General features: G+C 37.9%; 1 protein-coding gene across 1 annotated transcript; it reads right to left on the reverse strand.

Moving 5' to 3' along the window:
• Positions 1 to 3688: 3688 nt before the first annotated feature.
• On the reverse strand, positions 3689 to 9009 carry LOC139123390 (uncharacterized). Its single transcript, XM_070689539.1, has 5 exons — positions 8894 to 9009; positions 7722 to 7779; positions 7007 to 7273; positions 4781 to 4858; positions 3689 to 4174 (listed from the first exon to the last, which is right to left on the reverse strand). The coding sequence occupies exons 1-5, from the start codon at positions 8990 to 8992 to the stop codon at positions 3690 to 3692; spliced, it is 987 nt and encodes a 328-aa protein (XP_070545640.1). The 5' UTR covers positions 8993 to 9009; the 3' UTR covers position 3689.
• Positions 9010 to 15369: the final 6360 nt, after the last annotated feature.

Here is a 15369-nt window from a genome sequence, read left to right on the forward strand (position 1 = left end):
GGAAAACTTGTTTCATAATCTACTCTAGAGACTCCTGTGTATGGTGAAGTGAAACACATAAGTGTAATTCCAAAATTGATTTTTTTTTCATTCTCCGGGCTCTCTCTCTCTCTCTCTCTCTCTCTCTCTCTCTCTCTCTCTCTCTCTCTCTCTCTCTCTCTCTCTCTCTCTGTACGCTTGTATTTTCCAAATCAAGTGCACAACAGTAATCAATAGCTGACTAATATAAACGGCAGTACTGTAACAGAATCTTTCTGAGGTGAGATTTTAAGAATTTTAACAATCGTCGAAATAAACCGAATGTCTTATACTTAGAGTGAAATGTTTTTCCCAAGAAATAACATTGTAAAGTGTCAAGACATCTTGTCGAGACACGAGACATCTTACTGTCATTAATGTCATGTCAAGTCTATCACCTGTAGTGTTTGCGTATTTGAATTATTGATGAGACCCAACCAACATGTCATTGATAACCAGGGTATAGTCATTTACCCATTCATTAACTGAAGTGGCGTCGTTTTGGAGCGACTTATTAACATTGGCAACTAAAGTTACTGTACAAGATGTAAGGCGATTCTGGTCATTACAATACAAGTCTAGTTCAGAATTACACAAAGTCAGGGAGACATCATGTATAAAACATTCTGAAAAGCAGCAACTTGGTTTCATCATTCAAATTTCCTGTAGCTTTATTTTGATTTAAAGCCGATGACAACTTTGAAAATGCCATAATCCCACTTACAAAATTTGTTTGATTAAAATATTAGAAATCAGTAATGACTGATCAACAAGGACACATTTCGGACTTCCTGAACAGAAAGTTGTGAAAAGCAAGGTACAGTGAATAAGAATATGGCGATGTTTGTTCTTTAATAGTATCCAAATCCACATGGGTACCCGTTGCCATTTCACTGGACCCACACTTGAAACGTTTAAAAATTACTTTTCAGACTTGATTGGAGTTTGCCTTGGTCACCCACGCGCCTTTGCTTCCGAGCCCGACTTTTTGGCTGCGTCGCTTATTAAAGGTTAGAGGTTGCAATCATAGTAAAATTAGGTCAACTATGCAATAGCGAGTGGTTCAGTTGACTACGAGTAAGTCTCCGTAAAGCTGAGACTAACTCATGCACAGTAACAGTTTTGAAAGTTTAACAGAGCTGTTGAGTTGCAGACGCTTACTAGAATGGCAAACTCAACTAAGAAAAGTTAGTCGCGCATGCTCTGACAAGTTCCTATAATACTCCCTTTGAGGGCGCCCTCTGGTTCTCTGCAATCGGCACTGTCATTTGCACCGTAAGTAGCAAAGGCAAAGGACAGAAGTTGTCTCTGTTCTCATGTTTTACCAGAAATATTTTCATGAAACAAGCCACGAGCAAATCATGCATCACTCTGTACGACTTCAATATACGGAGATATGTTAACATTGCAACACATTTCTTTAAAAATTAGAAACGTCCTACCGGAATGTTATGACTTCTGATCTTTTTACATAGATGTCTACATTTCAGATTGGTTCTAATGCTAAACACTGAGTTAGTGCCTGAAACAAAATGCATCAACACATTGCGACGTATCGACATGTTCAGTATCAGTTCCACATGCTGAGGTAGTTTTATACCCAAGGGCAATGCAGATTAACGAAGTTGCTAAGAATGTACAATGTACATGTACGAATGCCTGGTTAGAAAACATATCTTTTATAATCTTGAGTGTTCCTTTAATTTCCAAGAAGATCAGTGGTAATATACTATACTAAAAAATGTAAAACAAACCCACTTGACTTTTAAACAGAACATAGTGTAAAACTATTTTAGCTTTGAAAAAGTTGAGGGCTTATATCCAACCATATATACAGAGAAAATTCGTAAACGAAAATATAAATTATTACAGTCTATGAATAATGCTGAAAATCGTGTGGTGAGGGATGAGTGAATGAAATCTATCTTAAAACAAATATTTCTAACATTGGGAAAACGAGCACAAGCGCGGGCTTGAAATATGTCCCAACGCGAAAAATGCTAAGCGTCCAGAACTCCGATCAGGGATGGGCATGGGTAAGTTTTGGCACCAATATACCAAATAAGCACAAGATCAAAGCGAGTTTGCAAATTATACGACCATACCACCGCACCGTAAGTGAGCCATTTCTCGCGTTCTCTGTACACATACCTCTCCCAAGTGTCATTGTCACGAAAGTCATTTACTTACGTTGCCTATCAACATTTGAAGGACTAGGAACTAAGTCAGCAAAGACTTTGTCGAATTTCGTCAAAGTTTGATCATTTCTGATGAGAGCATGTTTACGGTGCAATTAAGGCTGAAGTACAGTTTACTCAAAGTTAATTAATCTGTCAGTGCAATTTTTGTTGTCCAACACCATTAATTTTTGACAATAGATAGCTGATATTACGGTAGACCGTAAAGTGCTGGATTATTTAAACATTATCTTATCATAATGCAGTTCACACACTCAGGACATTTAAGTCAGCTCCTTATCGTTTCAGCATGTCAAAAATATTAGTAGTTATAGAATTGGTCATGCAACCTGGAACAACATGACATCATTTAAAAATGTACACCGAGGAAGAAAGAGAGGGGAAGGAGAGAGGGGAGAGAGATGTGCACGATATAGAGCAAGGCTCGAAATCAGCTTTATAGTTTATTCTGAAACATCTTTGTCTCATTCTCATTCTATGTATTGGCTGTACGTGGCCTGGCATCCTCAAGGCACTGTTGAAATGACTTGAATAACAAACATTAAAGTGAACCAGTGTCATCATTTTTATGGATATCTTCAGTTGGAAAGAGAGTATCTCAAACATAGAATAGTCTCAGACTCGAACAATATCTTACAGCACCAAGGATTCGATCTGAGAGTTTTGTACGAACGTTGGCACTGAGAAAACAATCGCTTAGTATGCCTGGACAGCCGGTAAAGTATGTGTAACATCTTACAGTAGAGGATGTTCGCTGATAGCCAGTATTCATAAATCAGAGCCGGCATTACTGTTGTATAATTGATACCCGTTACATACATTGTCGACATTTAGGGAAGCAAGCAACGCAAGCCAAAGAAAGTAGAGCGGGAAATGTATGTGTGCACAAACAGATGAACACATCTGAATTAACTATATACACAATATGACTTGAGGAAAGACACAAAGGGAACAGACAATCAAACAACCACAAAATAGTCCGTACGCAACGCAAACGAAGCACAATGTGACGCTCGAGTTTTGCTGCAGCAGAGTAAGACATGTGTCTTGTTTGGGCAAGAATCTTGCTTGGAGGTGAATCTTGCTTGGAGGTGGTTCTCATCTCTTGAATCTCGCAAAAGTTGTGACAATGTAAAGAATAATGACAACAAATACAGTCAAAATACTGTGGGACGTTTACACTGTGAAAGCCTGCTAAAAAACGACCCTATATATAATAAGGCGAGTTTAACATGTTTATAGGATAGTCATGATGTAATGTTGTCTTAATAATCTTAGTCCGATGGCCATTATCTTGAGAAGACCTAGGTTGGTACGCCTGATAAAAAGACTTTGAGACCTGTACGATGTTTTGAAAGAAGAAGAAATTGCAAAAACACACTTTGAAATTTTTGCTTTTCTTTATTTTAATCCATTGTCAATCATTTGACAACACATAATTTCATACATCACAAGAGAAACAATAGCAGTAATCTATTTTGAACAAACAGCGCAAGACAACTCATAACCATCAACGTAAGGGGCGCAAGGCAAACCACTGCCGGAAACGCACCTAGTTTCGACCGGGTAGATGAAAGCCCCATTGACTTTAGATGACGTACCGGTTAAGACGCCACCGGACACATCGACGCAAACATACTCAGATGATTGCTCGGTATACCTTGCTGACATAAGATAACCGTAGTACTCTCTGGTCCAACCAATGGGACAATCGTTACGAGCAGGGTACATGATGTAACTGTTGCGATGCTCTTGAAGGCAAACAGCGCAAGGAACATCATGATAACGTTTAGATTTCAGTGGCCCGGAACTTCCACGATATTCAACGGTATAGAAAAATGCACGATCGGACTGGTGGCCACCATGAACAGCGCTGTTGTCATACTGGGCAACCTCGGGCAAACACAAATAATTGCCTCCTTCTCCTTTATGGTTGTATCGGGTTCCCGCCATTATACCTTAAAGATTATATATGCTATTTTATTAGTAGGGGCGGAGAAAATGAAATAGTAGCATATGAACCTTTCTAAGTGCCATGTCAAGATTTTCAACGTAGTAGGAGTTTAATGTAAAGGCCAAATTTCACTTTCACTCTGGAGAAGCAAACAGTTGAATGTATGAATTTATCAGAACAGAGACAAAAAGGCAAGTTATTTATCACACAATATTAAAAATTGAGGCTTGTGTAATGCGGATGACATTATAGTCGAAAGGAGTGTTCGCCTTTAGTGTCCTAGAGCATCAATTTTGTCTGTAGTAATGGATTTTACAAATACTTCATGCAGACAGCGTCGTGCAGATAATGCCACGTATTCATAAATACTATAAAATAAATATTAAATTTCGGGAAAAGAATGCATTGGATAATGTTTAGTTATGGACATTCAGACGTAACAGCTTCGTTTCATGATATACCGTGGAGCTATAACATTTGTGGACTGGACAATTATGAAATAACGGCTCGATTATATGGTTTCAAAACAATAAACGAGTTTTGTTCTGTCAAAAAAATATCATCTAAAATGAAAATATATCACAGTTTTATTTCCAATATTATCGCATACCTGTATAAACCAATCTTGTAACGCCGGGACATGAACTGTGACCCCAGCGAGTGTAAACCACTCCAGATCCGCTTCTCTCTGTAAGAATTTTTACACAAGCGCTAATCTTTAGCATGTTTAGTGAGATAAAACGTTGGTTAACAGGTGAGCTTACTGAAGATACGCTCTTAGGAATAATAACCAGAAGGTCATTGAAATGCCACGAATTTGCAGCAGCTGTACTTGAGGTTACGGAAATGGACACCGTGTCACTTTTGGCTGCTTTAAAGTAGTACGTGCATCGAAAGTGAAAGACTTAAATTTTGCTCGAACTTCCGTTACTGGAACTTTCAACCATTTTCATACCAAATCAAGACTAAACATCAGCGGTTACCGTGCACAGTTTGGTTCAACAGACGTTTACCGATATTGAGACTCAAAATGGCTACAATACCTGTGTTAATTCAGAGGGGAAAAATAAAGTTTTCGATTTTCGAAAACTAAGACGCCTGTTTGTTTCTTCCTCTAAGAGCCTAAAGGAGCCGTACAAGTAGTAGATCAGACAAGACTTGTACAAATTAGACAATCTAAATATCTGTCCCCAAGGCGCATTTTATCGTGAAGATTGCCGTCACTTTTCTGTAAATTTTGAAATTTAATCTTTTCAATAGTTTAAATATATCGGGACTTCGATTTACCGTACAGTTTTTTAAAGGCTAAAGCGAGTAGAATATGAAAGCCCTTTGGCCTACCTACATTCTGCCGGGGCTACGTTTACTGGAAATTCACATAAATTCACATAAATTATCCTTATTTTTCTCCTGGTATAATGGTAAAATCGCAACATCGTCGAATAATTGTTGGTGTCAAACCGTTGACAAACTGTTTGAAATTATTTTAGAACATGCATGTCCCAGTGTTTGACCTGAATAGATTGAATTTGTATCTTTAAAGATCCATTAGCTGTAACTTTGGTCATTTTTTAAAAATTTCTTTGTTCTCTGTATCATCTGCAATTTCTTGTTTGAATCCCTGAACCATGGAGAAATTTCTAAATTTAGCTCATAAATGGACTCTATATGAGTATAATCTGCATTGTTATTGTTTATTGTTTGTATTCAGGTCCGGACTAGAATACATTTATCAGCAATAACAATAAATACTTCACATATACAGGCCGTGTTGGCAAGCAGGACACTGGGCATCGGTCACGATCGGATTATAGTAAAATTCTGTAGTTGATACATTGAAACAGAGTGGTGAAAATTAGTCAAAATTACAGCTAATGTCCCTTTAAAGAGGCACTCCCACTTGGTAACATTTTTAAAAACACATTTTTTTTTTAATGCCAACGGTCGATATTTGACGTGGTGACTCCGCGCGGATCGTGAGATATCGATAAAAACATGTCATTTCCCTAGCGTATTTTTCACATCCCGAAGTTTTACGATCGTTTCTGGGTATGACCCGAAATCCCCAAAAGTGTGTTGTTGTGCTGATTGACGAATTCTAAGGAGTCCAAAAACGTTCGAATGACGCAATTAATTTACCTCCTACTGCTATGACTTTATATACATCATTATCAATGCCTTTACCTCTGGTGATTCTTTTTTAAAACTTCTCCTTAGATTTTGTCGTTTTCATTATTCTCAATCAGTTGTATTACATTTTAAAACAATACCACATAGATATCAGTTTTAACGTGTAAAATATTAGTGGCCTCTGATGACTACATTTTGTCGTCTGCCACTCAGTTACGCATGGTTCGATACATAGCGGCCGCCGCGTGTGGTATGCGCGCATACCAAGCGGCGACCACTATGCATGCTATGTATCAACCGCACGTATCTGTGCTAGTCACCTATGCGAATTTTGGAGGAATCAGCAAATTTTGTTTTTCGTTTTTTTTGCAGAGTCAGTAAGACTCTGCTTTCTCCCACGGGACATGACCGATTACCGACGCCAGTAGTACTGCTGTGGCGTACAGCAGCAACAGCGTAGACTCGTACTCCATAGCTTAGTTGACAATGGCCCCAGTGCCGAACGTTCTATGTTCGGAAGCTGAATTCAGATGGGCCACCGGAATTCAAACTTTAACTTTTTTGAGGACATGTTTTATCGATATCTCGCGATCCGCTTGCAGTCGCCATGTCAAATATCGACCGTTGGCATTAAAAAAATGTGTTTTAAAAATGTTACCAAGTGGGAGTGCCTCTTTAAGATATAATAATCTTTGTTAATTCTCACCGTTAGAGCACTCAGAATTTGGCGTGCCGACGTCACAGTATTCCCAACGGACGGCCGGATCGACGGTATAACACCAGGGTCGTGGAGCACCATCCATGTTACGACAGAAGTTATGGTCACCAAGGCCTGCGTTGGGATAACGGTCTGGTGTGATGGTGTGATGATGTGGTGTCATAGAAGTCCACTTCTGACAAGTGCGCCCGCTGGAGGTCGTCGATACCATACCGCGATAATCTGAACCATCCTCTTCTGTGTAACACTCGCTTCCTTAACAGCAAGGAAACAATACAGTTCAGTCAAATGTAAAGCTTGATTCGATTAAAAGAATACCATTACACTACCAGATAATATTACGATTATACCTCTATTATACCCCTCTTTCGTAACATGCTAACAGCATTAAAATTTAATCGTTGAATGTTGCCATTCAGTATAGCGTAGCTTTTCTTTCCATCAGTTGGCTGTTTGTTTTTGCAACACTATAGTGTGGCCATTGCTGTCTTTCTTTGTTTGCATAAAAGTTTGCTTGATTAAATATTCTTTCAGGATGCTTTATTCATAAATTTTACAAATTTGTTCAAATATCCAAAGACAGAGGACAATTCAGCACACCCTCGCAAAGAGACCAATTTCTCCAAGCAGATAATTCTGTCATTGCGAATATGCATGAGAGTTAAAGTTCATTTGGATCGGCGAAGCATGTATTCGTACCTACCATCATTTGGTTCTGGCTCATGGCGACTCACCGAAGGTAAGTCTTCTCCATCCTTGGGCTTGAAAGTAGAAAAACATTAGGACATCAAAAAGAGGTCACTGAATAGTAATCAGTAATCAGTAATCAGTAACCAGTACATGACTGGTTATTTATTGTATTTCAAGGCCTCCGGCCCATATACATTACAACTCTCAACAAAAAGAAAGATGAAGTCATACATGGCTCTGGAATCAGCTATTTTACAAATTCTGATTTCTTTTGGAAAAAGCATAATAAACAAATTTACATAGATTAATTAAAATATCTGGCTGCTGAGTTCGCATAAGACTGTAAAACTTGTCGTAATTCACCTCAAAATGAAAATATGGAGGAAAATATTTTTGTCTCAGTTCTCTATAATAAGGGCAAATAAGAAGAAAATGATATTCATCTTCTACCTCTCTCAAGTTACAAAACTTACAGACTCTGTCAATTAAATCAATATTATGGTGCCTTCCTTCTTCTATTGCCAATAACAAAGTGGAACATCGGAAACGAGCAAATGCGTTAATGTATTTTCTGTTACAAGTTAAAGATAAATATTTCTCAGTTTCCAGTAAGCTTTTGAAACCTGAGTAAATACGAGGTCACTGAATAGATAGATAGAAAGATAGATAGATAGATAGATAGATAGATAGATAGATAGATAACTAGCTAGATAGGGAGGTAGGTAGATAAATAGATAGATACACGCATGCATGAATGCATGCAACATATGTACATACATACATACATACATACATACATACATACATACATACATACATACATACATACATACATACATACATACATACATACATACATACATACATACATACATACATACATACATACATACATACATACATACATACAAAACAAATAAGAAATCGAAACAAACAAGGTCATTTTTCGACTTATCCTGCGAGTAAGATCATTAAAGATACCAATTAAAATTTTAATATTCTGTCGGAAACTTTGAACACTGAACACCGAATTAAACGATTAGTCGATAGACAATTTTGAGGTGAAGCATTTGACAAAAACTGATTCTCGGACCGGGAAAAATGGAATTTATCATCTTGTACGGATACGGGAAGTCGGCGTGTAAATGTCAATTTCACAATTCGAAGCGACAGGTGAATTCTTACCGCCGATCCACTCTTTGTCTCGTGTGTTTCATCTCTACAGTTAACGTAAGGCACACCACAAATGGCCGCTGCAATAATCATCACAATTGCCAGCTGCATGGTTTTCAGGTATGAGAGCGATGTAAGCTTAATACGAGTCAGATCGATGATGTCGGCTCATTAAAAAACCCGACAACCGCGTTCGGATTTAAAGATTTGTCCACCCACGGCCTCACATGACATGAAGTGTCTTGTATTTACTTTCTTTAAAATTAGGTTCAGCCTAGATAAAATATCAAATAAAATATTGCACGTCGACAATTGGCCAAGTTTCGTCACTAGATTAAATAGGATCAGGCTGAAGGTTTAAAGTTTAATAACGTTATTACCTTCTTTACCATACCTTAAAATAGGTTACAACGTGTTACTATAGTAAGGACAGTATTCATACTTCGAAATCCTGTCAATTGACCTGGTGCTGTCATTTGAAAACAAATGATCTGCCTGAAAATGCAATGGGTAGGAGATAAAGGCATAGCTGGATGATCGCAAGAGTACCTTATGCGGCTAGATTAAGTAAAATCCCAAGATACGCATCGATCGAGACTGACATACTATAGAGATCGTATTAAAGTTTTAGTGGATTGTGGAAGATCTGATGTCAAGACAAGTTTTAGCAACAGAGATGGCGGTGAATGATCAGCCTTTAAAATGTCTAATAGAAAAAATGTATATCAAATCTCATGAGGTAATGTTAACATTTTCGAGAAGAAACTTTAATCAGACCAGAGAGAAGATTATGTGGTCAGGTGCCGTATTGTACACGACAGAAAACTCACTGAATTTGTATGAACGGAGTCAGTAGTAAATATTTTTCCCATACGTCGTCAGGAATTTCACAATATTGAGACTGAAAATCTTAACACGAAATCATTAACGAGTGGATACACCTTTGTAAACCTCGCCCCTTAAAAAATGAAAACGCCGTATTATGTACTCGCCTTGGCTACTTGTGTAGATAGAGAAAGCATTAACGTATTTTTTATAATGTCACGTAGTCTCTTGAAGTTAACATCTAGGTAAATCAATGGCACTCTTGTATCATAGGTGGATCTGTCCCGCTCTGCTGTTGTAAAAATGGACCGCTTAGACTTTTCACGTGGATAAATACACTCAAGTATGAAAGGTATCCAAGTCAAAAGATAATATTGAATAAAAATACATGAACTGAGTCTATTGTTGTTGCACTCTCCTAAATCGGTGTTCATCTTAGAGCAATCCTATCTTCCAAATTCAAGCGTGCAAGTATGTGACAAACGTGGTGGAGTTGTTGAGAAACGGCGAAGGAAGTAAATGCTCAGGTCACACAATGAAATGAACACGTCATTATTGACAGGTTCTCACTTTGTACGTGCTCGGTACTAACCCTAATTACATGTATGACGTAATTAATTTTAATAGCTGGTATGCGAGTGGGCCTTTTCTTGTCTGGTGACCTTGACTATCTCGTTTGATAAGTAGCCCCTCCCTCCATAACTTACAGTTCTTAGCTCGTCGAATGAAACAGTCATCCTTGATCATTGAACAAAATCATATTGTTGAAATTCAAAGTATAGATTTTGCCAGTCCTGTTGCACTATAATAAAAAATAACGTTTCTTAGTGGTTGACGCTCGCTCAAGTTTTATAATATATTTTTGCATTTTGATGTGTAGTTTACAGTCACTCTCCCCTATTGCTTTGCTGTGGGCCGTCATCCTTCAGTGTGGCTTCGCTCTCGATAGGCGAACCCCTATTTAGCAAAAGTTCGGCCATTCTTATATTGAGCTTGTAAATAAAATAGTGGTCGAAGTGATGTATGGCCAAGGTAGTACATGTAACGACAATTGAATTGTGAAGCCACCATGGCTTGTTTTCTATGGTAAAGTTGGAACTAAAGAGCGGGAAATGTTGGGAAGTGTCAGCCACACCGCGTTGTACTAATCAACAGGTTTTCCAAATTGAATTCTAGCATCGAAGAGATATTTCGTGGTCAATGTAGAAAAATGTTCATTCAGAGGGAATTTTGTCTTTGAAAAAAAGGTACATAAAATTTCCTTCAAATAAGTGTTGCCACAGAATGTTTTAAACTGTTAATCGTAATCGCATTAAATTGAATACTCAGTCGTAAATATCAGGATGCTGTTTTCATATTCTACGTATTATCTATGTCATATTATGTAACGACAGTAGTTGATAATGTCGCAGGATCATAAAGCTATCGAATCTCATGATTCAAGGCTATTTTTTATCTGATTGAAAGTTCCTCGATTTCATAACTGTCACTGGGTAGAAAGGTGGCTAAATAGCGAAAAATTTTAAGGTGCTTTTGAAAAAGAACAGATGTTTATGCCTTCAATGTCCAATTTGTTAAAAGTAGAATCAACAACGCGATCATGACAAACGAAAATATTAGAAGTACAATTTTCGATTCTTTGTCATATCAAGGGATATCTCCGACCTTAACGGAAAATCCTATTAATAAGTAACGCATCATAGATTTGTCAAATGTATCAGCCTGAAAATGTGACGGTACCAAACCTGTTTCTTACTGAGTCGCATTTCCTAAAATAGTTCAACTTAGTAATTAATACATAGAAATATTTAAGCCAAAAGTTGTCAATTTTGTCGCATTATGTGAGTGATATCTCCAGCAACATAAGGAACCCTGTCTCACTTGGTCAACATATACATAGACTGAGAATAATAAACCGTAACCAACCCGAAAATGTGAGGGTACGAATCGAGTAATCAAAGCATTGGAGGAAAGAAGGCTCCGCAAATTTCTGGTGAAATTGTCTCCTATAGGTCCATTCTGCCATATTTTAGTACCAGGCAAATCCTTAGGTATGTTTAGCATACGTAAATCCTGTTAGCACTTTATGTTTTCCGTAGAGCTGCGGGCTTGCCGGCAAGAGTAACAGATATAGCTAGGGCTAGGATTATTGTTTACGGTCAACTGTAGATGTGTACGGATGGTAGCGTAGTGTTGAGATTGAAGTCTTCAATTTCTAATTTCTATCACTTCTGTCGATACGTGCAAACTGTTTCCTTTGACTCTAATTGAGCAAAGAGATTGTAGTAGCAATTATAGTTGATTGTCACGATAAGAGATCAAAAATCATTTCAGGTTTAAGTCATTGCGATCATAAATTTAGATGGCTTGGCGTTGCCCAATTCACAACTTAGTGTCATTATGATTACTCCTGACTTTCTATTCTTGACAAATTTCGAAATCTAAGTTTGACCAAAAGTCCTCAGAATGATGACGATTAAATCGTGTAAATATCAAATCGACTGTGATTTGCTCTTGTCCATACTCGCACTTTCTGGTGTTCTTGAAAGAATGAAAAATCGCACCAATTTTCTGTCCCTGGACACTATTCGAAATGATCATCGAATATTCAACTTTTTTTATTCCATCATGCAGGCCTGTCCGATTGGAATATTTGGTAGAGAATACAGGTACTAGGTTTAATAATTATTCGAGCGTTTGTTGTATATTAACAATGTTACTGTTGTTTAGTGATGCTATGAAACCAAAATCGAGTAGTAATGGCAAAGTATGTTCATTTTATTTCATCATCGCACCTCTGTAGTCGCTTAAAAGGCGACTTTACGTAACATAATAGGAGAAATCGCCATTTTGACGTTGTTGCTGTTTTCAGCCATCGCCATGCACATTTGATGACGTGTTATACTCATACTCGTTGATTGAAAACGATTAGAATGTCATGAAACAATTAATTGAAGTAGTAGGTAGAATATATCTTCTGATAATATACTTTGCACGCCTGTCATTGTCACCTCCATTTTGCTAAGTTAGTAAATAGTTAATAACAATAATTTGTATGAAATTAGAATAAGTATTGATATTTGGGAAAGTCTGTTTACTAAGACGCACACATAACTTCCCACACTGCATATCGCATATCTATCTAAACCTTTTTATAAAGTCTGCGCTGTTATGGACGTAAATACACGTACGTGTTCACTTTTATTTTGAAGGTATTATTTCATAACTTAACTCTGCTATTGAACAATGCGCAGAGTTCGCGTTTACGCAAAAATCATGCGTATTTACGCATTGAAATTGACCCTGTACGCATTTTTCCATTGTTATGCGTTTTCTATACGCAAAGGATAACAGTAAAATGTTTCCCCACGACTGAGCTTAGGCGACAACCAGACGAGAAGAGTGCCCGCTTGACATTAAATTTGTTGCAAAACATTTCTGTCAATCACTCATTTTGTGTGGAAAGTTTCGGATTCTCTGGGCGTGGTCTGAAAAATCGGCATCGTAGTTCAAAGGCACGTTATCATGTCAGCTGTGCCTGTAAATTACGTTGCTAATTTTCAAGCGAGCGATAGTTTCTGAAACTTTTGACACAAAGTGAGTGATTGACAGAAATGTTGCAACAAATTAAATGCCAACTGTGCACTCTCATCGCGTCTTTCTGTCCCCAAATTTGATCAAAGCACACATGCAACATTGCGTCGAAGCAGACAACTCTATTTTCTTTCAACTTTGCTCTACGAGTCCGTGAAAAAAATGATTCAGAGGGTCATTCGAAAGAACACTACACCAAACATGGAGAACACGGAGAAGTGCAGTGAAGTTGAACCCATGTCGGAATCCATGACATATTGTCCCGATACAACAACAGGGGATCAGCGCCACAGTGAAGCCGTGAGCCGTGATGATGATGCACCGGTTACCAAAAAATACCCTGTGCTGTTACGTTTCAGCATGTTTGAAACAATGTCCAGTTGTTCAAGTTGTTCGTTAACTGTTTTCATGAAAATAATCTTACATCGTACAATCCGAATATGTAGTGTAGGTTTATTGAACGGCACATTGTATTTTGTAGTCAGTTTTTTTCCATCAATCGAGTGCGGAAGTGAAATTACGCACTCAAATACAGCCTATACGCAATTTTAGCAGGCTAATGCGTGTGCCGCACGCGAGGAGAAAAAGTCACCGCGAACACTGATGCGTTTTAAGGGTGGGGATTCGGCCGAGCGATTTTGACTTTGATGTCTTCGCTATAGGCTACTCGGTGCCGTACGTTGTGAGTTCGTATCCGGTCGAATGTCTACTGAATTTAAGGTAGGGTTGACGCAAAAACGTTTCATCGAAAATGGCAGATAATTTGTGTATTATGGGGTCTTAGAACAAAGAACTCTCGATGAATGCTTGGTTTTTTAAAATGTACAAGTTAGTGAGAAAACACGTGCTTTTATCGATATGTGAACAAAGAGGCGCAGTACAAAACATCGAGAGGAATGGTAAAAAACTTGACGATGAAAAAGTTTATTACAGCATGTAAACACAAATATATCATTCTCATTTAATAATGAAAAGATTTAAAACCAAACTTATCTATTTTGGGTTTTGGTAATTTATGTTCTGCTGAATCATCGCAGGTAAAAATTGATTAAATAACAGACAAAAAATCTACTGGTAGAGTTACCTTAGAATAGAAAAAGGATACCCATCAAACATGAATTTAGATTGGTTTCCTTGTTTAATCAAAGTTGCATGTTTAGATGTTGGTGACTTATTTGGGGGGAAAGCTTCATGGTGTTCTCAGATAAAACGTTAAGTTATGGCGGGTTGCCATTCCTCTTTGAAGGCGATGCAGTTTTTTATGTTACTCCAAGAGTTAAAGTGAGTCCCAACACGCGTTGGACCAGAAAAGTATTCGAAAACATTTGAGAGTCTGATCTCTCTCTCTCTCTCTCTCTCTCTCTCTCTCTCTCTCTCTCTCTCTCTCTCTCTCAAACTCTCAAACTCTCTCTCAAACTCTCTCTCTCTCTCAAACTCTCTCTCTCAAACTCTCGAACTCTCAAACTCAAACAATCTTTCTTTTACCTCAAATCGGCTTTGTGACATCCATGAAGTCAAGCGCGACCCGTCTGCTTGTCAACCCAGCATTACAAGAAAAAAATTGAACATGTATCATTGGGGTAAAATTTCCTAAAAAATATATTTTAAAAGTAAACATTTACCAACAAAGCCTTAGAAGCAATGAACAATCGCACACATTGTGATTCTGAACGTCAACTCCAGGCCGTAATCTCACGACTGCTTCTTTATTCAAATACACACTCCAGCTATCAGATCTTTAAGCTTAGTTAGGGCAAGACGGATACCTGTAGACCTACAGACTTGTATGAGCAACCTCGGCTGACTATTGACTTCCGACCTCCTTCGATCAAATTGTGTAATCGATCTGATACTTATCGTTAACTGAACTTAATTTCGAGCGCTAAAATTGCAAACGTTCAGCCGTTTTGTCTATGGTCAATGTGTTCAATGTAGATGTAGAAGTTGCAATATCAAACAGGTATGATTATCAAAAGAAGCTGGATTATTTGTTTCTAGTGAAGGGTAAATTCATTCAGAAAACGGTGTTAAAGGGGAATCTATGGCGGCGTTCACTGTGTAAGTCGACA

This window comes from Ptychodera flava, chromosome 22 (assembly GCF_041260155.1).
Source record: "Ptychodera flava strain L36383 chromosome 22, AS_Pfla_20210202, whole genome shotgun sequence".
Lineage (NCBI taxonomy): Eukaryota > Metazoa > Hemichordata > Enteropneusta > Ptychoderidae > Ptychodera > Ptychodera flava.

Coding starts and splice junctions, on each gene's coding strand:
- LOC139123390 (XM_070689539.1), bottom strand. CDS start 8,992: ATGCAGCTGGCAATTGTGATGATTATTGCAGCGGCCATTTGTGGTGTG. Junction 7,274..7,721: donor TGAGCCAGAACCAAATGATG/GTAGGTACGAAT, acceptor CTTGCTGTTAAG/GAAGCGAGTGTTACACAGAA. Junction 4,859..7,006: donor AAATTCTGAGTGCTCTAACG/GTGAGAATTAAC, acceptor AAATTCTTACAG/AGAGAAGCGGATCTGGAGTG.